The sequence below is a fragment of the Scyliorhinus torazame genome, chromosome 6 (genome assembly GCF_047496885.1).
Source record: "Scyliorhinus torazame isolate Kashiwa2021f chromosome 6, sScyTor2.1, whole genome shotgun sequence".
NCBI lineage: Eukaryota > Metazoa > Chordata > Chondrichthyes > Carcharhiniformes > Scyliorhinidae > Scyliorhinus > Scyliorhinus torazame.
Window position 1 is genome coordinate 42423601 of NC_092712.1, and position 25304 is coordinate 42448904.

Genomic DNA, 25304 nt, shown 5'->3' on the forward strand with positions numbered 1-25304 from the left:
CTGTGCATTCTGCCGGTCCTAGATCTCCAAGGCCACAGCTATCATTCCAATGGAGGCCTTGACATGTTCACATGCCAGGGCCACACCATCAGACAAAACATGGACGGATTCCTCCAGTCTTTGTCCCATTTTGTGAATGGCCTCTGACAGCTCTGCCGAATGCCCCCCCCCCCCCCCCCCCCCCACGCCCCGCCTGTCTTTGCATCTACATTTTTCTTAAGGCCAAGTGCAGAGGTTCACCATCAGATTCAGTGCCTGGCCTCCAGATTACCTCCGAGTGCCAGAGACCTTGACAGTCACTGCCTCCACCTGTTGTGGACAGGTGTCTATGAGGTGATCACCAGATTGTGAACCTGAGCCTACTCTAGAACTAGGGCCCACCGAGGTTTGTGTATCTGCCCTGGTGGAGGGTGCAGGTGAACACAGTGGTGGGCCTTCATCAGATGGATGCTCATCTGAGGAGAACTGGGGGCTGGAGCTGAGGTGCTGACTCACAAGATGCCTCCACCTTTTCTTGCTGCTACCTGGAATAGAAGATCACTTACAGTCACTGTCTGCTTGTGGCGCATGATCACTGGATGCATCCTCACAGGCTTGTTGGGGGAGCCTGATCTTGCCTTCCACCCAGGAATGATCTCGTCTTCAAAGCTGGAGAGGTCACGCATCTCCACGGCTCCTCCCTCCAGTGTGGGATCTTTCCCTTTTGGTGTGGGACAGATGGATTGAGTGTGAGGACTATGAATAAAAGAGCATTTCAGAAGTGTGCATGTCTGTTGCGAGTGCTGAGCCCTCCACAGTAAAGGATTGAGATGCCGTTTGTGCAGAATCTGATATGTGATGGCTATGTTAAAGAGGGCTGGCAGACAATCTGTGCTGATGTTCCATCTGCTGGCACTGCGTGGGACCCCTGTGGCCTCTGCCTGATACCCCCTTATGACAGTTGTGAGTTTGCAGTGAGGAGTAGGTTCCTTCACTCTGGCAGATAGGATGAGATCATTCATCTTTTTCCTGTTTGCCATGGTGCTGACCTCCCCAGTGACCTCCTCCCATGCCGCCGAGGAGAATTCCCAGGAAGGCTTCGCTGGATCGAGCAGCTGAGGGTTCTGAACGTCTACCAGACATTCCAATGAAGTTGCCAACGTACCTGACCTGCAGTGAGTGAATGTTTGTTTGGGTGCCATTTTAATATGGCACCAGGGCGTTCGACCATGTGAGGTAACGGAGGAGTGGGACAAATCACTGCCTTCCCATGATGGCTTTCAATCAGCTCCTCACGGATGCATAGACCAGTCAGCCCGACATCAGTGGGGAAAATGCGTTATAAATAATTCAATAGCAGAAGACTTGGAAAACAGTGGCAGTATCAGAGTCAGTATGGACTTATGAAGAGGAAATCATGCTTAACAAATCTACTGTCTTCAGTTTACCAGACTGACCCCTGGGATGGCAGAGCTGATTTATGAGGAGGGATTGAATCGATTAGGATTATATTCACTGGAATGTATAAGAATGTGGAGGGATCTCATCGAAACCTGTAAAATTCTAACAGGACTCGACAGGGTAGGTGCAGGAAGGATGTTCCTGATGGTGCGGGAACCCAGAGAGTGGTGAGCCTGCGGAATTCACTCAGGAAGCAGCTGAGGCCAAAACATTATATGTTTTCAAGAAGCAGTTATATGTAGCTCTTGAGGTTAAAGGGATTATGGTTAAGGGGGAGGAGTGGGAACAAGTTACTTAGTTGGATGATCAGTTCATATTAAAGGGCAGAGCAGCTTACTCCTACAAGTGGAGTTGACGAGGGGGAGCCAGTGGATGCGGTTTATCTGGACTTTCAGAAGGCTTTTGACAAGGTCCCACATAAGACATTAGCATGTAAAATTAAAGCGCATTGGATTGGGAGTAGTGTATTGAGATGGATAGAAAACTGGTTGGCAGACAGGAAACAATAAACTTGTCTTTTTCCAAATGGCAGATAGTAACTAGTGGGGTACCGCAGGGATTGGTGCTGGGACCCCAGCTATTCACAATGTATATCAATGATTTAGATAAGGGATCTAAATGTAATGGCCGCGATTCTCCGAGCCCCGCGCCAGGCCGGAGAATCTCCGCAACCATGCTAAGCCGCCCCGACGCCGGCGCCCGATTCTCCGAGGTGCAGAGAATCGGTGCCATTTGCGCTGGCGCGTTTTGCGCGGCGCGGTCGCGGGCCGCTATCCGCGGCGGGGCTGCCGATTCTCCGGCCTGGAAGGGCCAAGCAGCCGCGCGGAAATGGCAGAGTCCCGCTGGCGGCGTTCACCCGTCGTCGCTGCCGGCAGGATCACTGCGCGAAGGGATTGGGGATCACTGATCGGCGGGCCGGCCTCTCCCCTCCCCGGGCCTACTTTCTTACGCTACCGGCCCCAGAACCCAGAACCCCCGCTCCATGTTGCGTCGGGGCCGGAGCGTTGAAGAAGTCCCCCGTGCATGCGCGTCCTAACTGCGCATGCGCGGGTTGGCGGGGTGCCCATTTGGCGCCGGGAAGGGAGGCTGGAGCAGCGTGAACCGCTCCAGCGCTGTGCTGGCCCCCTGTGAGGGACAAAATCGGTTGTCCCCATGCCCATTTCGCGCCATCGTGAAACGCGACGGCGTTCGCGACGGCGCGAACACTTGGTCTCCATTTTGGAGAATCGCCCCCCCACCTCCAGATTTGCACATGACACAAATATAGATGGGTGGGTGAGCTGTGAGGCGGTTGCAGAGATGCTTCAATGTAATTTGAACAAATTGAGTGAGTGGGAAAATGCATGACAAATGCATTATAATGTGAATAAATGTGAGGTTATCCACCTTGGTAGCAAAAACAGGAAGGAAGATTATTATCTAAATGGGAGATTGGGAGGGGGGAATGTGCAACGAGACTCAGGAACTGTTCTTCTACACCAGTTGCTGAAAGTAAGCATGCAGAAGGTGTTGGCCTTCATGGCGAGAGGATTTGAGTACAGGAGCAGTGATGTCGGGACTGACATATGAGGAGAGATTGAGTCGGTTAGGATTGCATTCACTGGAGTTTATAAGAATGGAGGGGATCCTCATAGGAATCTATAAAATTCTAACAGGACTGGACAGGGTAGATGTAGGAAGGATATTCCTGTTGGCAGGGGAGTCCAGAACAAGGGGCCACAGTGTAAGGATACGGGGTAAACCATTTAGGACTGAGATGAGGAGAATTTCTTCACTAGAGAGTTGCGAGCTTGTACAATTCACTACTACAGGAAGCAGTTTGCATGTTTCCAAGAAGAAGTTAAATATAGCTTTTGGTGCTGAAGGGATCAAAGGATATGGGGAAAAGGCGGGTTCTGGTTACTGAGTTGGATGATCAGCCATGATCATAATGAATGGCAGAGCAGGCTCGAAGAGCTGAATGGCCTCCTCATCCTCCTATTTTATATGTTTCTATATGTGTGGCTTGGAGGGCAACTTGCAAGTGTTGGTGTTCCCATGCATCTGCTGCCCTTGTTCTTCCACGTGGTAGAGGTCATGGGTTTGGAAGGTGTACTTACAGATGTGGTATATCTCGTAGCAATTACCTAAATTACTCTTACAGAATGAAAACGCTATCTTTGCCAGGTCTGCAATAATTGCTTTTCCTCCGATGAACCACAACTTCTAAAAGTGCACTTTTCTCTTGAACTATATGGCCGGGACTCATCTTCTGGGGACTAAGTCCCACTCCGGCGGGAAAACCGGTGCCAACGACTCCGGCGTAATCGGCCCCCCAAGGTGAGGAATTCTCACCTGTCTCGGGGACTAGGTGGACGCCAGAGGGGTTGGCGCCGAAGGGCCGCCGCGAGTTCGCACGTGCGTGGAACCGCTGCCGTGATTCCACACATGCGCTGACCGGCTGGTGTATTCTCGCGCATACGCCACGCCGGCCCGCGGGCAATATGGGGGAGCTCTACAGAGGCCCGGCGCGGAAGGAAGAAGTGCCCCTACGGAACAAGCCCGCCAGCAGATCGGTGGGCCCCATCGCGGGCCAGACGCCATGGGGGCCCCCCTTGGGGTCGGATCCCATTGCATCCCCCCAGGACTGGCCCCGCACACTCACCTGCCAGGTCCCGCTGTGCGTGAGCTGAATAATTCACGCCGGTGGGACTCGCCAAAAATGGATGGCCACTCGGCCTATCGGGGCCCGGAGAATCGCCGGGCGATCCCGCCCCCACCTGAAAAATGGGGTTGGGGAATACGGCAGCCGGGGCGGCGGGGCGGGATTCGCACCTCCCTCGGAGATTCTCCGACCCAGCGGGGGGGTCGGAGAATCCCACCGTTATATTTTTCTTGTGTGTGATGTAGTGTTTCAACTTTTGGGGTGAATGTGTGAATAATAAAAAAAAAATCTTTATTTGAACTCATGAAGGCCTGCTGCTGTTATCTGATCACATCTGCAGGGGCAAAGAAATTCAGACATCTTTCTTTCCAAAATCTTACTGAAATGTGGGCAGTAAGGGAAAAGGTACAAGGATTCAGTTCTCCCCCCACCCTTTCCACAATTGTACAAACATAATTCGTACATAGTACTGTTTCTGATGGGAAATGGTATCAATAGTCGGAGAATGCCAATTTAATACTAAGGACTGGATTTTCATGAAGGAGATGGGATGAGGAGATCGGGAAAGTCCCCGACTCAACAAACCCGTCTCTGTGAAGGAGGCTCCCACCTGCCATATTTTCACTCTGCGGAGGCAGGAACTGGACAACATCAGGTCTGCCATCTCCAAACATTGCCGGAAACAGAAATAGGGTCGGAAATCCTGGAACTGTGTCCCATCTGCTATTTATACAGGCCTCTCCCTTGCCCCACCCCACCCGATTCAGCCTAGGTCCACAAAAAACTAAGATGCATTCTGTGTGAAACGCCAAGCAGTATGAGTACCAGAAGTGGCTCACACCTCTTGGCTTTATTGGTGGTCCACAGTTAGAGTCTGCTATCGTCTCTCAATGTGTATGTACCACAAGTTGGGAAGAACTAAGAATATAAATGCGACGGCATGTCTTATACAGTAAATAAACTGGCAAATGTACGGGGATGAAGAGCCACAAATTGAACAAACCAATGGTGGATGAATTAATGAATATTTGAATAAGGATGTGCAAATGAATCACCTTCTTCCAGATATAACCACAATTGTACAAGTATATTTTTACATGAAACAGCAATGCAATTGTGCACTGTACACAGATGGCATGTGAGTTCTATGTAATAGGTACATATATAGAATTTTTTAAAAAAATGACTCCCATTACTAAACCCTTTGTTTTCTCCTCATTGAAACAAGAATTCTGCTGAAGGATGACACCAATCTGGATGCACTGCTGATCTTGTGTCTCTATTCGCTTTGCAAAGACGGAGATCTGGCTGAGGTGAGGAAGCTTATGGTAGCCCAACGTCGGGTGTCCCAAACCAGGAAGGTAGTGCTTTTTGGCTGCTGAACCCCAAGGCATTAATTCACACTCCATACAAAGTTAGGAGCCTCTGCAAAGGCCCAAAGGTACATTGTAAATTAAGCACTCCCCATAATGCGATCTGGACATTTGAGGAGAGCCGACCTAAATGACTAACCATCCACACAGAAGAGGAGTTGAAGGGGGAAGCCTACCTGTGAGCTTCTATACGTTAAAGGTTTGTTGCTGTGGCACTCAACAACTGATGGGGTTTGGCACCATTTTGTCGGATAAAAGAAATGAGCAAAATATTTGGGAGTCTTGCTGACAGTACTGCATTTTTCAAAAAGATCAGGGCCTGTCCATCTATGGATATTTTGGCGCAGACCTTTATTCACATTTTCTGGAGGTTGTGGGAACAAGTTGGCAGAGCTCGGTCATATCGCCCAACATTCAGTGCACAATAGCATTCATCATTAGCAGGTGCAAAGCCTAATGGATATGGTGCAGGAAAGACAACCCAGAGGTCATCATCCCTTCATGGCAAGTTGTAAAACTGAATCTGAAAATTACCTTGAAAGTCGCCAGATTGTCGTAAAACCCAATGTCCTTCAGGACAGTAAACATCCTGGACTGGCCTACATCTAACTCCAATATCAGGCCATGTAATTCTTAAAGCTTTCAAAGTATCCACGAATACGGCTGAAACATTCGCAACAATCTTCAGTCAGAAGTGCCAAGTAGATGACCCAACTCGGTCTCCTCCAGAGGTCCCCAGCATCACAGATGTCCGTCTTCAGCCAATTTGATTCACTCCACATGATATCAAGAAACGGCTGAAGGCCCTGAATGCTGCAAAGGCTTTGGGCCCAGACAATATTTTGGCAATAGTACTGAAGACTTGTGCTCCAGGACTTGCCACACCCCTAGCCAAGCTGTCCCTACAGCTACAACATTTTGGAGTGAGGAAAATTGACCAGGTACGTCCTGTGCACAAAATCAGTCTACGCTCCATCATCAGCAAAGTGATGGAAGGGGTCATCAACAGTACGAGTAAATGGCGTTTGCTTAGCAATAACCTCCTCACTGACGCTCTGTTTGAGTTCCGCTCGGGTCACTCGGGGGAAAATCCTTCGCTGGTTGGAGTCATACCTGGCACAAAGGAAGATGGTTGTTGTTGGAGGTGGATCATCTCAACTCCAGGACATCACTGCAGAAGTTCCTCATGGGTTGTATTCCAAGCGCAACCATCTTCAGCTGCTTCATCAACGACCTCCCTTCCATCATTTTTGCATGGAAATTTGCAGATGACACGAAAGTCGGTGGAGTTGTGGACAGTGCGGAAGGATGTTACAAGTTACAGAGGGACATAGATAAGCTGCAGCGCTTGGCTGAGAGGTGGCAAATGGAGTTTAATGCAGAAAAGTATGAGGTGATTCATTTTGGAAGGAATAACAGGAAGACAGAGTACTGGGCTAATGGTAAGATTCTTGGCAGTGTGGATGAGCAGAGAGATCTCGGTGTCCATGTACATAGATCCCTGAAAGTTGCCACCCAAGTTGGAAAGGGTGCAGAGGAGATTTACCAGAATGTTGCCTGGTATGGAGGGAAGATCTTATGAGGAAAGGCTGAGGGACTTGAGGCTGTTTTCGTTAGAGAGAAGAAGGTTAAGAGGTGACTTAATTGAGGCATACAAGATGATCAGAGGATTGGTTAGGGTGGACAGTGAGAGCCTTTTTCCTCGGATGGTGATGTCTAGCATGAGGGGACATAGCTTTAAATTGAGGGGAGATAGATATAGAACATAGAACATAGAACATAGAACAATACAGCGCAGTACAGGCCCTTCGGCCACGATGTTGCACCGAAACAAAAGCCATCCAACCTACACTATGCCATTATCACCCATATGTTTATCCAATAAACTTTTAAATGCCCTCAATGTTGGCGAGTTCACCACTGTAGCAGGTAGGGCATTCCACGGCCTCACTACTCTTTGCATAAAGAACCTACCTCTGACCTCTGTCCTATATCTATTACCCCTCAGTTTAAAGTTATGTCCCCTCGTGCCAGCCATATCCATCCGCGGGAGAAGGCTCTCACTGTCCACCCTATCCAACCCCCTGATCATTTTGTATGCCTCTATTAAGTCTCCTCTTAACCTTCTTCTCTCCAACGAAAACAACCTCAAGTCCATCAGCCTTTCCTCATAAGATTTTCCCTCCATACCAGGCAACATCCTGGTAAATCTCCTCTGCACCCGCTCCAAAGCCTCCACGTCCTTCCTATAATGCGGTGACCAGAACTGTACGCAATACTCCAAATGCGGCCGTACCAGAGTTCTGTACAGCTGCAACATGACCTCCCGACTCCGGAACTCAATCCCTCTACCAATAAAGGCCAACACTCCATAGGCCTTCTTCACAACCCTATCAACCTGGGTGGCAACTTTCAGGGATCTATGTACATGGACACCTAGATCCCTCTGCTCATCCACACTTTCAAGAACTTTACCATTAGCCAAATATTCCGCATTCCTGTTATTCCTTCCAAAGTGAATCACCTCACACTTCTCTACATTAAACTCCATTTGCCACCTCTCGGCCCAGCTCTGCAGCTTATCTATATCCCTCTGTAATCTGCTACATCCTTCCACACTATCGACAACACCACCGACTTTAGTATCATCTGCAAATTTACTCACCCACCCTTCTGCGCCTTCCTCTAGGTCATTGATAAAAATGACAAACAGCAACGGCCCCAGAACAGATCCTTGTGGTACTCCACTTGTGACTGTACTCCATTCTGAACATTTCCCATCAACCACCACCCTCTGTCTTCTTTCAGCTAGCCAATTTCTGATCCACATCTCTAAATCACCCTCAATCCCCAGCCTCCGTATTTTTTGCAATAGCCTACCGTGGGGAACCTTATCAAACGCTTTGCTGAAATCCATATACACCACATCAACTGCTCTACCCTCGTCTACCTGTTCAGTAACCTTCTCAAAGAACTCAATAAGGTTTGTGAGGCATGACCTACCCTTCACAAAGCCATGCTGACTATCCCTGATCATATTATTCCTATCTAGATGATTATAAATCTTGTCTCTTATAATCCCCTCCAAGACTTTACCCACTACAGACGTGAGGCTCACCGGCCTATAGTTGCCGGGGTTGTCTCTGCTCCCCTTTTTGAACAAAGGGACCACATTTGCTGTCCTCCAGTCCTCTGGCACTATTCCTGTAGCCAATGATGACATAAAAATCAAAGCCAAAGGTCCAGCAATCTCTTCCCTGGCCTCCCATAGAATCCTCGGATAAATCCCATCAGGTCCCGGGTACTTATCTATTTTCAGCCTGTCCAGAATTGCCAACACCTCTTCCCTACGTACCTCAATGCCATCTATTCTATTAGCCTGGGGCTCAGCATTCTCCTCCACAACATTATCTTTTTCCTGAGTGAATACTGACGAAAAATATTCATTTAGTATCTCGTCTATCTCTTCAGACTCCACACACAATTTCCCATCCCTGTCCTTGACTGGTCCTACTCTTTCCCTAGTCATTCGCTTATTCCTGACATACCTATAGAAAGCTTTTGGGTTTTCCTTGATCCTTCCTGCCAAATACTTCTCATGTCCCCTCCTTGCTCGTCTTAGCTCTCTCTTTAGATCCTTCCTCGCTACCTTGTAACTATCCATCGCCCCAACCGAAACTTCACACTTCATCTTCACATAGGCCTCCTTCTTCCTCTTAACAAGAGATTCCACTTCCTTGGTAAACCACGGTTCCCTCGCTCGATGCCTTCCTCCCTGTCTGACCGGTACATACTTATCAAGAACACGCAGTAGCTGATCCTTGAACAAGCCCCACTTATCCAGTGTGCCCAACACTTGCAGCCTACTTCTCCACCTTATCCCCCCCAAGTCACGTCTAATGGCATCATAATTGCCCTTCCCCCAGCTATAACTCTTGCCCTGCGGTGTATACTTATCCCTTTCCATCATTAACGTAAACGTCACCGAATTGTGGTCACTGTCCCCAAAGTGCTCTCCTACCTCCAAATCCAACACCTGGCCTGGTTCATTACCCAAAACCAAATCCAACGTGGCCTTCCTTCTTGTTGGCCTGTCAACATATTGTTTCAGGAAACCCTCCTGCACACACTGTACAAAAAACGACCCATCTATTGTACTCGAACTATATCTTTTCCAGTCAATATTTGGAAAGTTAAAATCTCCCATAATAACTACCCTGTTACTTTCGCTCATATCCAGAATCATCTTCGCCATCCTTTCCTCTACATCCCTAGAACTATTAGGAGGCCTATAAAAAACTCCCAACAGGGTGACCTCTCCTTTCCTGTTTCTAACTTCAGCCCATACTACCTCGGCAGAAGAGTCCCCATCTAGCATCCTCTCCGCCACCGTAATACTGCTCTTGACTAGCAGCGCCACACCTCCCCCTCTTTTGCCTCCTTCTCTGAGCTTACTAAAACACCTAAACCCCGGAACCTGCAACATCCATTCCTGTCCCTGCTCTATCCATGTCTCCGAAATGGCCACAACATCGAAGTCCCAGGTACCAACCCACGCTGCCAGTTCCCCTACCTTGTTTCGTATACTCCTGGCATTGAAGTAGACACACTTCAAACCACCTACCTGAACACTGGCCCCCTCCTGCGATGTCAAATCTGTGCTCCTGACCTCTATACTCTCATTCTCCCTTACCCTAAAACTACAATCCAGGTTCCCATGCCCCTGCTGCATTAGTTTAAACCCCCCCAAAGAGCACTAACAAATCTCCCCCCCAGGATATTTGTGCCCCTCAGGTTCAGATGTAGACCATCCTGTCTGTAGAGGTCCCACCTTCCCCAGAAAGAGCCCCAGTTATCCAAAAATCTGAATCCCTCCCGCCTGCACCATCCCTGTAGCCACGTGTTTAAATGCTCTCTCTCCTTATTCCTCATCTCACTATCACGTGGCACGGGCAACAACCCAGAGATAACAACACTGTTTGTTCTAGTTCTGAGCTTCCATCCTAGCTCCTTGAAAGCCTGCCTGACATCCTTGTCCCCTTTCCTACCTATGTCGTTGGTGCCAATGTGGACCACGACTTGGGGCTGCTCCCCCTCCCCCCTAAGGACCCGGAAAACACGATCCGAGACATCACGTACCCTTGCACCTGGGAGGCAACATACCAAACGTGAGTCTCTCACGCTCCCACAAAATCTCCTATCTGTGCCCCTGACTATAGAGTCCCCAATTACTAATGCTCTGCTCCTCTCCCCCCTTCCCTTCTGAGCAACAGGGACAGACTCCGTGCCAGAGGCCTGTACCCCATGGCTTACCCCTGGTAAGTCCCCCCCCCCACAAGTATCCAAAGCGGTATACTTGTTTCTCAGGGGTACGACCGCAGGGGATCCCTGCACTGACTGTTTTTTCCCAGTCCCTCTTACAGTTACCCACCTATCTCCAATCTTTGGTGTAACTAATTCCCTGAAGCTGCTATCTATGACCCCTTCTGCCTCCCGAATGATCCGAAGTTCTTCCAACTCCAGCTCCAGTTCCCTAACTCGGTCTTGGAGGAGCTGGAGATGGCAGCACTTCCTGCAGGTAAAATCAGCAGGGACACTAACTGTATCCCTCACCTCAAACATCCTGCAGGAGGAACATTGCACTCCCTTCCCTGCCATTCCTCTAACTTTCTACCAAGATCTGGCTAAAAAATAATAATAATATAATAAAATATGGTACTTACCTCAGACCAATGGGTTTTATTATTAGGTCAGAGGAGGAGGGCGGGTGGGAGACACTACACGTGTAGTGTCTCGGGTTTCCTCTCCACCAGAATTTATTGGTGAGGGTCTTCCCAGACGTCCGCGGGTCGACTTCCTGTTCCCGCCTAAAACACTAATTTAAAATTAAAAAAAAATAAAAATTCTCAGCTCCTGCTGAAACTGACTCACCACTCACCAGCTGTTCTCGCGCCGCCGAAATCGACTGGCCTGCCCCTGCAAAGACAAGTGCTTTTAAAGGTTGACTTACCTCCCAGCAACCTCCTTCCGCAATGCTCCCGCTGAAACTGACTCACCACTCACCAGCTGTTCTCACGCCGCCGAAATCGACTGGCCTGCCCCTGCAAAGACAAGTGCTTTTAAAGGTTGACTTACCTCCCAGCAACCTCCTTCCGCAATGCTCCCGCTGAAACTGACTCACCACTCACCAGCTGTTCTCCCGCCGCCGAAATCGACTGGCCTGCCCCTGCAAAGACAAGTGCTTTTAAAGGTTGACTTACCTCCCAGCAACCTCCTTCCGCAATGCTCCCGCTGAAACTGACTCACCACTCACCAGCTGTTCTCACGCCGCCGAAATCGACTGGCCTGCCCCTGCAAAGACAAGTGCTTTTAAAGGTTGACTTACCTCCCAGCAACCTCCTTCCGCAATGCTCCCGCTGAAACTGACTCACCACTCACCAGCTGTTCTCCCGCCGAAATCGACTGGCCTGCCCCTGCAAAGACAAGTGCTTTTAAAGGTTGACTTACCTCCCAGCAACCTCCTTCCGCAATGCTCCCGCTGAAACTGACTCACCACTCACCAGCTGTTCTCCCGCCGCCGAAATCGACTGGCCTGCCCCTGCAAAGACAAGTGCTTTTAAAGGTTGACTTACCTCCCAGCAACCTCCTTCCGCAATGCTCCCGCTGAAACTGACTCACCACTCACCAGCTGTTCTCCCGCCGCCGAAATCGACTGGCCTGCCCCTGCAAAGACAAGTGCTTTTAAAGGTTGACTTACCTCCCAGCAACCTCCTTCCGCAATGCTCCCGCTGAAACTGACTCACCACTCACCAGCTGTTCTCCCGCCGAAATCGACTGGCCTGCCCCTGCAAAGACAAGTGCTTTTAAAGGTTGACTTACCTCCCAGCAACCTCCTTCCGCAATGCTCCCGCTGAAACTGACTCACCACTCACCAGCTGTTCTCCCGCCGAAATCGACTGGCCTGCCCCTGCAAAGACAAGTGCTTTTAAAGGTTGACTTACCTCCCAGCAACCTCCTTCCGCAATGCACCCGCTGAAACTGACTCACCACTCACCAGCTGTTCTCCCGCCGAAATCGACTGGCCTGCCCCTGCAAAGGCAAGTGCTTTTAAAGATTGACTTACCTCCCAGCAACCTCCTTCCGCAATGCTCCCGCTGAAACTGACTCACCACTCACCAGCTGTTCTCCCGCCGCCGAAATCGACTGGCCTGCCCCTGCAAAGACAAGTGCTTTTAAAGGTAGACTTACCTCCCAGCAACCTCCTTCCGCAATGCTCCCGCTGAAACTGACTCACCACTCACCAGCTGTTCTCCCGCCGAAATCAACTGGCCTGCCCCTGCAAAGACAAGTGCTTTTAAAGGTTGACTTACCTCCCAGCAACCTCCTTCCGCAATGCTCCCGCTGAAACTGACTCACCACTCACCAGCTGTTCTCCCGCCGCCGAAATCGACTGGCCTGCCCCTGCAAAGACAAGTGCTTTTAAAGGTTGACTTACCTCCCAGCAACCTCCTTCCGCAATGCTCCCGCTGAAACTGACTCACCACTCACCAGCTGTTCTCCCGCCGAAATCGACTGGCCTGCCCCTGCAAAGACAAGTGCTTTTAAAGGTTGACTTACCTCCCAGCAACCTCCTTCCGCAATGCTCCCGCTGAAACTGACTCACCACTCCCCAGCTGTTTTCCCGCCGCCGAAATCGACTGGCCTGCCCCTGCAAAGACAAGTGCTTTTAAAGGTTGACTTACCTCCCAGCAACCTCCTTCCGCAATGCTCCCGCTGAAACTGACTCACCACTCACCAGCTGTTCTCCCGCCGAAATCGACTGGCCTGCCCCTGCAAAGACAAGTGCTTTTAAAGGTTGACTTACCTCCCAGCAACCTCCTTCCGCAATGCTCCCGCTGAAACTGACTCACCACTCACCAGCTGTTCTCACGCCGCCGAAATCGACTGGCCTGCCCCTGCAAAGACAAGTGCTTTTAAAGGTTGACTTACCTCCCAGCAACCTCCTTCCGCAATGCTCCCGCTGAAACTGACTCACCACTCACCAGCTGTTCTCCCGCCGAAATCGACTGGCCTGCCCCTGCAAAGACAAGTGCTTTTAAAGGTTGACTTACCTCCCAGCAACCTCCTTCCGCAATGTTCCCGCTGAAACTGACTCACCACTCACCAGCTGTTCTCCCGCCGAAATCGACTGGCCTGCCCCTGCAAAGACAAGTGCTTTTAAAGGTTGACTTACCTCCCAGCAACCTCCTTCCGCAATGCTCCCGCTGAAACTGACTCACCACTCACCAGCTGTTCTCACGCCGCCGAAATCGACTGGCCTGCCCCTGCAAAGACAAGTGCTTTTAAAGGTTGACTTACCTCCCAGCAACCTCCTTCCGCAATGCTCCCGCTGAAACTGACTCACCACTCACCAGCTGTTCTCCCGCCGCCGAAATCGACTGGCCTGCCCCTGCAAAGACAAGTGCTTTTAAAGGTTGACTTACCTCCCAGCAACCTCCTTCCGCAATGCTCCCGCTGAAACTGACTCACCACTCACCAGCTGTTCTCCCGCCGAAATCGACTGGCCTGCCCCTGCAAAGACAAGTGCTTTTAAAGGTTGACTTACCTCCCAGCAACCTCCTTCCGCAATGCTCCCGCTGAAACTGACTCACCACTCACCAGCTGTTCTCCCGCCGAAATCGACTGGCCTGCCCCTGCAAAGACAAGTGCTTTTAAAGGTTGACTTACCTCCCAGCAACCTCCTTCCGCAATGCACCCGCTGAAACTGACTCACCACTCACCAGCTGTTCTCCCGCCGAAATCGACTGGCCTGCCCCTGCAAAGGCAAGTGCTTTTAAAGATTGACTTACCTCCCAGCAACCTCCTTCCGCAATGCTCCCGCTGAAACTGACTCACCACTCACCAGCTGTTCTCCCGCCGCCGAAATCGACTGGCCTGCCCCTGCAAAGACAAGTGCTTTTAAAGGTAGACTTACCTCCCAGCAACCTCCTTCCGCAATGCTCCCGCTGAAACTGACTCACCACTCACCAGCTGTTCTCCCGCCGAAATCAACTGGCCTGCCCCTGCAAAGACAAGTGCTTTTAAAGGTTGACTTACCTCCCAGCAACCTCCTTCCGCAATGCTCCCGCTGAAACTGACTCACCACTCACCAGCTGTTCTCCCGCCGCCGAAATCGACTGGCCTGCCCCTGCAAAGACAAGTGCTTTTAAAGGTTGACTTACCTCCCAGCAACCTCCTTCCGCAATGCTCCCGCTGAAACTGACTCACCACTCACCAGCTGTTCTCCCGCCGAAATCGACTGGCCTGCCCCTGCAAAGACAAGTGCTTTTAAAGGTTGACTTACCTCCCAGCAACCTCCTTCCGCAATGCTCCCGCTGAAACTGACTCACCACTCCCCAGCTGTTTTCCCGCCGCCGAAATCGACTGGCCTGCCCCTGCAAAGACAAGTGCTTTTAAAGGTTGACTTACCTCCCAGCAACCTCCTTCCGCAATGCTCCCGCTGAAACTGACTCACCACTCACCAGCTGTTCTCCCGCCGAAATCGACTGGCCTGCCCCTGCAAAGACAAGTGCTTTTAAAGGTTGACTTACCTCCCAGCAACCTCCTTCCGCAATGCTCCCGCTGAAACTGACTCACCACTCACCAGCTGTTCTCACGCCGCCGAAATCGACTGGCCTGCCCCTGCAAAGACAAGTGCTTTTAAAGGTTGACTTACCTCCCAGCAACCTCCTTCCGCAATGCTCCCGCTGAAACTGACTCACCACTCACCAGCTGTTCTCCCGCCGAAATCGACTGGCCTGCCCCTGCAAAGACAAGTGCTTTTAAAGGTTGACTTACCTCCCAGCAACCTCCTTCCGCAATGTTCCCGCTGAAACTGACTCACCACTCACCAGCTGTTCTCCCGCCGAAATCGACTGGCCTGCCCCTGCAAAGACAAGTGCTTTTAAAGGTTGACTTACCTCCCAGCAACCTCCTTCCGCAATGCTCCCGCTGAAACTGACTCACCACTCACCAGCTGTTCTCACGCCGCCGAAATCGACTGGCCTGCCCCTGCAAAGACAAGTGCTTTTAAAGGTTGACTTACCTCCCAGCAACCTCCTTCCGCAATGCTCCCGCTGAAACTGACTCACCACTCACCAGCTGTTCTCACGCCGCCGAAATCGACTGGCCTGCCCCTGCAAAGACAAGTGCTTTTAAAGGTTGACTTACCTCCCAGCAACCTCCTTCCGCAATGCTCCCGCTGAAACTGACTCACCACTCACCAGCTGTTCTCCCGCCGAAATCGACTGGCCTGCCCCTGCAAAGACAAGTGCTTTTAAAGGTTGACTTACCTCCCAGCAACCTCCTTCCGCAATGCTCCCGCTGAAACTGACTCACCACTCACCAGCTGTTCTCCCGCCGCCGAAATCGACTGGCCTGCCCCTGCAAAGACAAGTGCTTTTAAAGGTTGACTTACCTCCCAGCAACCTCCTTCCGCAATGCTCCCGCTGAAACTGACTCACCACTCACCAGCTGTTCTCCCGCCGCCGAAATCGACTGGCCTGCCCCTGCAAAGACAAGTGCTTTTAAAGGTTGACTTACCTCCCAGCAACCTCCTTCCGCAATGCTCCCGCTGAAACTGACTCACCACTCACCAGCTGTTCTCCCGCCGAAATCGACTGGCCTGCCCCTGCAAAGACAAGTGCTTTTAAAGGTTGACTTACCTCCCAGCAACCTCCTTCCGCAATGCTCCCGCTGAAACTGACTCACCACTCACCAGCTGTTCTCACGCCGCCGAAATCGACTGGCCTGCCCCTGCAAAGACAAGTGCTTTTAAAGGTTGACTTACCTCCCAGCAACCTCCTTCCGCAATGCTCCCGCTGAAACTGACTCACCACTCACCAGCTGTTCTCCCGCCGAAATCGACTGGCCTGCCCCTGCAAAGACAAGTGCTTTTAAAGGTTGACTTACCTCCCAGCAACCTCCTTCCGCAATGTTCCCGCTGAAACTGACTCACCACTCACCAGCTGTTCTCCCGCCGAAATCGACTGGCCTGCCCCTGCAAAGACAAGTGCTTTTAAAGGTTGACTTACCTCCCAGCAACCTCCTTCCGCAATGCTCCCGCTGAAACTGACTCACCACTCACCAGCTGTTCTCACGCCGCCGAAATCGACTGGCCTGCCCCTGCAAAGACAAGTGCTTTTAAAGGTTGACTTACCTCCCAGCAACCTCCTTCCGCAATGCTCCCGCTGAAACTGACTCACCACTCACCAGCTGTTCTCACGCCGCCGAAATCGACTGGCCTGCCCCTGCAAAGACAAGTGCTTTTAAAGGTTGACTTACCTCCCAGCAACCTCCTTCCGCAATGCTCCCGCTGAAACTGACTCACCACTCACCAGCTGTTCTCCCGCCGAAATCGACTGGCCTGCCCCTGCAAAGACAAGTGCTTTTAAAGGTTGACTTACCTCCCAGCAACCTCCTTCCGCAATGCTCCCGCTGAAACTGACTCACCACTCACCAGCTGTTCTCACGCCGCCGAAATCGACATGATATAAGACAGGTGTCAGAGGTACGTTCTTTACTCAGAGAGTAGTAAGGGCGTGGAATGCCCTGCCTGCAACAGTAGTGGACTCGCCAACACTAAGGGCATTCAAATGGTCATTGGATAGACATATGGGCGATAAGGGAATAGTGTACATGGGCTTTCGAGTGGTTTCACAGGTCGGTGCAACATCGAGGGCCCAAGGGCCTGTACTGCGCTGTAATGTTCTATGTTCTATCATAAGGTCAGAAGTGGGGATGTTCGCAGGTGGCTGCACAAAGTTCAGCACCATTCGCGACTCCCCAGCTAATGAAGCAGCCCAAATGCATGTCCAAGTGCAGCAAGACCTGGACAATATCCAGGCTTGGGCTGACAAGTGGCAAGTTACATTCACATCACAAAGATGTCAGGCAGAGATCATCTTCAGCAAGTGATAATCTAACCATTGCCACTTGACCTTCAATTACATTATGATGCAGCCATCAATTCACACGAGACGGAGAGTTGAAGTGAACAGTGGTTTTAATCAGCTAGAACAGTGCCTGCCTGCGACTGCCCTGCACTGAGAGCTGCCTGCAGGGCAGCAGATCTAAATACCTCCCCTGAGGGGGCGGAGCCAGGGGCGGAACCCACAAGGGCACCAACATGATACAATGCGATGTAATGTGATACAATGGTCCATAGGTGGAGCCCACAAGGGCAACAACATAGTACAATGCAATACAGTGGTGAATGGTTGCCATAATACATTCACCACACATTACAGTTAGGATACCGGACCAGGCCCCAACCTTTGTTAGGATACCAGACTGTCCATTACCATGTCTCTCTCCCAGGGTCGGCACAGATAAGCAAGTAACCCTGTTGTTAGCCATATATATAAGTTGAATTTGTACTGTATTGGGTTGCTCTATTAGAATATAGTGGCAGGCGCAGATAAAAAATATTGGACTGTCGTTGAGCCAAAATGCTGGAACGCCTGCCCAAACAGCACTATAGGACATGCGTTATAAAGAGGATTGTGAGAGAAGTTGAATGCTATCTAAGTGTTAAGAACCCAGCTGCTCATATGAGTGGCAGAGTGGACAGAATCTGCCCAGTTTGGTGGGGGCCTGTTTGAAGGCGGGACTCGGAAGGTATTCAGGAATCCTGCCGTTGTCAGCAGTCTGCAGCATTCCCACCTCCAGGTAATCTTCCCAAAGGTGGGTCATCACATGTACCTGGCAGATTTGAAGAATGATTGTCCCAAAGGCAGTCATGATGATTTGCGCCTCAACTTCACTTTCCCGCCCATTCCCCATATTCCTTGACAGCCTTCAATGTATTCACCGATGGAGCATCCGCAATCTTCCGGAGTGGAGAATCCCAAGGATTCAAAACCCTCTGAGTGAAGAAATCATCTTTTTTTATTGTTGATTTAGGGCGAACTCCCCCTGCCCTTTTTCGAATTAGGAACACCTGAGCAGACTTGGTTTAAAGACTCGTAGGGAAGACGGTACCTCCCACAGTGCAGCACTCCCTCAGTACGGCGGTGGAGTGTCATCAAGATGAGGTGTGACTGCTGCTACTCAGAGCAATACGACGTCAAGCCCTTTTATCGAAACATAGAAAATAGACAACGTAGAAAATAGAAGCAGGAGGAGGCCATTCGGTCCTTCGAGGCTGCTCTGCTATCCCCTATAACCATGGCTGCTCATCCAACACAGTAACCTGAAATAGAAACATCACTGTATCGGAGGGTGAGCAGGGAGCACCTGCAGATTCATTTCATAGCAAAGGGCCAAGAAGCAAGATCGTTTTGTCCTCCACAATGTCCACCCTGCAACCACAACCCCCCCCCCCCCCCCCCCCCAACCCCTCCCGTCCCCATGTTCACCCGGAAGGGTCCTGGCCACCTGGCAAGCGTCCAGACGGGCCATTATTTTCTGTTCTTATATGTTGCACATAAAAGATACAATGGCATGCAGAAAAGGCGTCATGGTAAAGACAACTGAGCGTGTTACTGCTGCGGCTAGATTGTTCTGTCTTTAGTGCTGTAAGAGAAGGTGAAAAAATTGGTCAATTGAGAATTGAGTTTGTGCAGAGGCCAATTCTGGAGAATACGGTTTTGGCCACTATGATACAGGTGTGAGAGGGTGGATAATGCAAAGGGCGGATGAGCACTGAGGGAACTTTTCTCTGAGGGCAAAGTGGTACATTGGCACATTTCCTGACTCCCTTCATGTTGCTTGTTCCTGCCTCAAGGTGGCAGCTTTCCTTGGTGCCCTGCTCTCCTTTGATGACAAATTTGTGCAGCATGCAAGAGTGATCAGCCAATCATGCAGCCTGCTCCCAAGGTCCTCACCATCATCAATACCATTGCAATTGTGGGAAGGAGTAGGCTATGTTTTGGGGTTTTATGTTTGTACTGGTGTTTTACTCTGTCTTGTTTTGTACTGTTGTGTATTATATAAAATGAAAATCCGAATAAAAATATTTTAAATTTTTTTTAAAAATCAATACCAATGCAAAGCCAATCTGGTTCACTCCTGTATGGCATTAGGATGCATCTAAATGCGCTGGATCCAAGGAAGGCTATGGATCATGATAATACCCGAGCTGCAAGGTGGAGCAGAGCGAACTGCCCTCCTAACCAAGCTGGTCCAGTATAGTTAGAATGCTGGTATCCATCCATCACTAGATAATGATACCCAGGTTTGTCCTATGGGCAGCACGGTAGCACAGTGGTTAGCACTGTGGCTTCACAGCGCCTGGGTACCAGGTTTGATTCCCGGCTTGGGTCACTGTCTGTGCGGCGTCTGCACGTTCTCCCCGTGTCTGCGTGTGTTTCCTCCGGGTGCTCCGGTTTCCTCCCACAAGTCCCGAAAGACGTGCTGTTAGGTAATTTGGACATTTTAAATTCTCCCTCTGTGTACCCGAGCAGGCACCGGAGTGTGGCGACCAGGGGCTTTTCACAGTAACTTCATTGCAGTGTAAATGTAAGCCTACTTGTGACAATAAATATAGTTTAATCAAGGGTCTCCTGTTTGTCAATAACATGTTCACTGAAGACTTCCGGGTGCGGCGATGACCAGCTAAGTCGCACGTTTCGGCAGCTCCCGGTGGAACGGACTTTTGGGCTCTTGATAGGAGCCCCAAAGGCAATTTTAACGGCTAAAAACACTGTGCGGTAAACCAGAAGGGAATCCCCCCTGGACACGGATGGAAAAAGGAGGGGAAAGTGGCCGGATTGCGGTGGATCCCTTAGAGCAGCGGCAAGGAAGGCAAGCAAAAACCAAGATGGCGTCGGAAGGTGGTAGTTTAACATGGGGCCCTGAACAACAAGAGTTCTTGAAATGCTGTGTGGAAGAACTCAAAAAGGAAATGAAGAAGGAGCTGTTGGCCCCGATATTGCAGGCGATCGAAGGGCTAAAGGATGAGCAAAAGACCCAGGAGCGGGAGCTTTGGGTCATGAAGGCAAAGGCTGCCGAGAATGAGGACGACATACAGGGCCTGGTGGTGAAGACGGAGATGCACGAGGCACACCATAAACGATGTGTGGAAAGACTGGAGGTTCTGGAGAACAACGCGAGGAGGAATAACTTAAGGATTCTTGGTCTTCCTGAAGGTGCGGAGAGAGCGGACGTCGGGGCATATGTGAGCACGATGTTGCACTCGTTAATGGGAGCGGAGGCCCCGGCGGGCCCGCTGGAGGTGGAGGGAGCATACCGAGTGATGAGGCGAGGACCAAGAGCAGGAGAAATTCCTAGAGCCATAGTGGTGAGATTCCTCCGTTTTAAGGATAGAGAGATGGTCCTTAGATGGGCAAAGAAAACTCGGAGCAGTAAGTGGGAGAACGCGGTGATCCGCGTATACCAGGACTGGAGTGCGGAGGTGGCGAGAAGGGCGAGCTTTAATCGGGCCAAGGCGGTGCCTCACAAAAAGAAGATAAAATTCGGGATGCTGCAACCGGCAAGACTGTGGGTCACATACCAAGGGAGGCACCACTACTTTGAGACGGCGGATGAGGCGTGGACTTTTATCGTGGAAGAAAAATTGGAATGATCGGGTTATTAAAAAAGAACGTTTGAAACAAAGTGGTGGGGCGAGTATGGGGGGCGAAGAGGGGGGTAAAAAGGGGGGAAAGAGGAGTTCTATGTTATTAATCCTGCGATGTGGTAACTTTTCTCTCTTCCACAGGTGGTGGTGGGGGGAGGAAAGGAGGTGGAGGAGATGGGGCGGTGGCCATTGGGGGCGGGGCCAAGGGGGAAGCGCGGGCTTGGTTCCCGCGCTATGACAATCATGGCGGGAATAGGGAAGCAGGAAGGAGGGGGCGTCGCACGGTGCGAGCCAAGGTCACGGGGGGAAGCCGAGGTCGGCCAGAGTTTGCTGACTTCTGGGAGCAACATGGGGGGTGTAACTACGCTAGTGGGGGAACTAGCGGGGGGGGGTGGGAGGGGGGAATTATTGGGTTGCTGCTGCTGGGGAGAGGGGGGAGCTGGTATGGGGTGGGGTGGGCGGGGGGGGCACCGCCTGGGGGGGACACAGCTGCGTGGGAACCGGGGGAGGAGCTGGAAAAAGGGGATGGCTAATCGACAAGGGGGGGTGTGAAAAGCCCCCCAACCCGGCTGATCACGTGGAATGTGAGAGGGCTGAATGGGCCGATAAAGAGGGCAAGGGTACTCGCACACCTTAAGAAACTTCAGGCAGACGTGGTTATGTTACAGGAGACGCACTTGAAACTGATAGACCAGGTTAGACTACGCAAAGGATGGGTGGGGCAGGTGTTTCATTCGGGGCTAGGTGCGAAAAACAGGGGGGGTGGCGATATTAGTGGGGAAGCGGGTAATGTTTGAAGCAAAGACTATAGTGGCGGATAGCGGGGGCAGATACGTGATGGTGAGTGGCAAATTACAGGGGGAGACGGTGGTTTTGGTAAACGTATATACCCCGAACTGGGATGATGCCAATTTTATGAGGCGTATGCTAGGACGCACCCTGGACCTAGAGGTGGGAAAGTTGGTAATGGGGGAAGATTTCAATACGGTGTTGGAACCATGGCTGGACAGGTCGAGGTCCAGGACTGGAAGGAGGCCGGCAGCAGCCAAGGTGCTTAAAGATTTTATGGAGCAGATGGGAGGAGTAGACCCGTGGAGGTTTAGTAGACCTAGGAGTAAGGAGTTTTCGTTTTTCTCCTATGTCCACAAAGTTTATTCGCGAATAGACTTTTTTGTCTTGGGAAGGGCGTTGATCCCGAAGGTGAGGGGGACGGAGTATACGGCTATAGCCATTTCGGATCACGCTCCACATTGGGTAGACTTGGAGATAGGGGAGGAAACAGAAGGGCGTCCACCCTGGAGAATGGACATGGGACTAATGGCAGATGAGGGGGTGTGTCTAAGGGTGAGGGAGTGCATTGAAAAGTACTTGGAACTCAATGATAATGGGGAGGTCCAGGTGGGAGTGGTCTGGGAGGCGCTGAAGGCAGTGGTTAGAGGGGAGCTGATATCAATAAGGGCACATAAAGGAAAGCAGGAGAGTAGGGAACGGGAGCGGTTGCTGCAAGAACTTCTGAGGGTGGATAGGCAATATGCGGAGGCACCGGAGGAGGGACTGTACAGGGATAGGCAAAGGCTACACGTAGAATTTGACTTGCTGACAACGGGTACTGCAGAGGCACAGTGGAGGAAGGCACAGGGTGCAGTACGAATATGGGGAGAAGGCGAGCAGGTTGCTGGCCCACCAATTGAGGAAAAGGGGAGCAGCGAGGGAAATAGGGGGAGTGAGGGATGAGGAAGGAGAGATGGAGCGTTTTATAAAAGATTATACGAAGCTCAACCCCCGGATGGGAGGGAGAGAATGATGGGCTTTCTGGACCGGCTGGAATTTCCTAAGGTGGAGGAGCAGGAGAGGGTGGAAATGGGAGCAAAGATCGAAATAGAGGAAGTAGTGAAAGGAATCAGGAGCATGCAGGCGGGGAAGGTTCCGGGACCGGATGGATTTCCAGTTGAATTTTATAGGAAATATGTGGACTTGCTCGCCCCGCTACTGATGAGGACCTTTAATGAGGCAAAGGAAAGGGGACAGCTGCCCCCGACTATGTCTGAGGCAACGATATCGCTTCTCCTAAAGAAGGAAAAGGACCCGTTGAAATGCGGGTCCTATAGACCTATTTCCCTCCTAAATGTAGACGCTAAGATTCTGGCCAAGGTAACGGCAATGAGGTTAGAGGAATGTGTCCCGGGGGTGGTCCACGAGGACCAAACTGGGTTTGTGAAGGGGAGACAGCTGAATACGAATATACGGAGGCTGCTAGGGGTAATGATGATGCCCCCACCAGAGGGGGAAGCGGAGATAGTGGTGGCGATGGATGCCGAGAAAGCATTTGATAGAGTGGAGTGGGATTATTTGTGGGAGGTGCTGAGGAGATTTGGTTTTGGAGATGAGTATGTTAGATGGGTACAGCTGTTGTATAGGGCCCCGATGGCGAGTGTGGTCACGAATGGACGGGGATCTGCATACTTTCGGCTCCATAGAGGGACAAGGCAGGGATGCCCTCCCTCCCCATTATTGTTTGCACTGGCGATTGAGCCCCTGGCAATAGCATTGAGGGGTTCCAGGAAGTGGAGGGGAGTACTCAGAGGAGGAGAAGAACACCGTGTATCTCTGTATGCGGATGATTTGTTGCTATATGTAGCGGACCCGGCAGAGGGGATGCCAGAGATAATGCGGACACTTCGGGAGTTTGGAGAATTTTCAGGATATAAACTGAACATGGGGAAAAGTGAGTTGTTTGTGGTGCATCCAGGGGAGCAGAGCAGAGAAATAGAGGATTTACCGTTGAGGAAGGTAACAAAGGACTTTTTTATTTGGGGATCCAGATAGCCAAGAATTGGGGTATATTGCATAGGTTAAATTTAACGCGGTTGGTGGAACAAATGGAGGAGGACTTCAAGAGATGGGACATGGTATCCCTGTCATTGGCAGGGAGGGTGCAGGCGGTTAAAATGGTAGTCCTCCCGAGATTCCTCTTTGTGTTTCAGTGCCTCCCGGTGGTGATCACGAAGGCTTTTTTCAAAAGGACTGAAAAGAGTATCATGAGCTTTGTGTGGGCCGGGAAGACCCCGAGAGTGAGGAAGGGATTTTTACAGCGTAGTAGGGATAGGGGGGTGGGGCTGGCACTACCGAGCCTAAGTGAGTACTACTGGGCCGCCAATATCTCAATGGTGAATAAGTGGATGGGAGAAGAGGAGGGAGCGGCGTGGAAGAGACTGGAGAGGGCGTCCTGTAGGGGGACTAGCCTACAAGCTATGGTGACGGCCCCATTGCCCTTCTCACCGAAGAAATACACCACAAGCCCGGTGGTGGTGGCTACTTTGAAAATTTGGGGACAGTGGAGACGGCATAGGGGAAAGACGGGAGCCTTGGTGGGGTCCCCGATAAGAAATAATCATAGGTTTGCCCCGGGATGAATGGATGGGGGATTTGGAATATGGCAACGAGCAGGAGTAACACAATTGAAAGATCTGTTTGTGGATGGGAAGTTTGCAAGTCTGGGAGCGCTGACCGAGAAATATGGGTTGCCCCAAGGGAATGCATTCCGGTATATGCAACTGAGGGATTTTGCGAGGCAACAGGTGAGGGAATTCCCGCAGCTCCCGATGCAGGAGGTGCAGGACAGAGTGATCTCAAAGACATGGGTAGGGGACGGTAAGGTGTCAGATATATATAGGGAAATGAGGGACGAGGGGGAGATTATGGTAGATGAGCTGAAAGGGAAATGGGAAGAAGAGCTGGGGGAGGAGATTGAGGGGGGGCTGTGGGCGGATGCCCTAAATAGGGTAAACTCATCGTCCTCGTGTGCCAGGCTAAGCCTGATACAATTTAAGGTGTTACACAGGGCGCATATGACTGGAGCACGGCTCAGTAAATTTTTTGGGGTGGAGGATAGGTGTGCGAGATGCTCGAGAAGCCCAGCGAATCACACCCACATGTTCTGGTCATGTCCGGCACTACAGGGGTTTTGGGTGGGGGTGACAAAGGTGCTTTCGAAAGTAGTGGGGGTCCAGGTCGAACCAAGCTGGGGGTTGGCTATATTTGGGGTTGCAGAAGAGCCGGGAGTGCAGGAGGCGAGAGAGGCTGATGTTTTGGCCTTTGCGTCCCTAGTAGCCCGGCGCAGGATACTGTTGATGTGGAAGGAAGCCAAGCCCCCGGGGGTGGAGACCTGGATAAATGACATGGCAGGGTTTATAAAGCTGGAACGGATTAAGTTCGTACTAAGGGGATCGGCTCAAGGCTTCACCAGGCGGTGGCAACCATTCGTCGAATACCTCACAGAAAGATAGAG

At 51.1% G+C, this 25304-nt stretch overlaps 1 protein-coding gene across 2 annotated transcripts in view; it reads left to right on the forward strand.

Annotated features, from left to right (window-relative positions):
- The window catches only part of LOC140424764 (tetratricopeptide repeat protein 21B-like), a 169194-nt gene that overhangs the window by 49964 nt on the left and 93926 nt on the right, over window positions 1–25304 (forward strand). For both annotated transcript variants that reach the window (XM_072508146.1, XM_072508147.1), the window contains one exon: window positions 5313–5397. In XM_072508146.1, the coding sequence (XP_072364247.1) occupies window positions 5313–5397 (85 nt within the window). The remainder of the gene's footprint in view (window positions 1–5312; window positions 5398–25304) is intronic.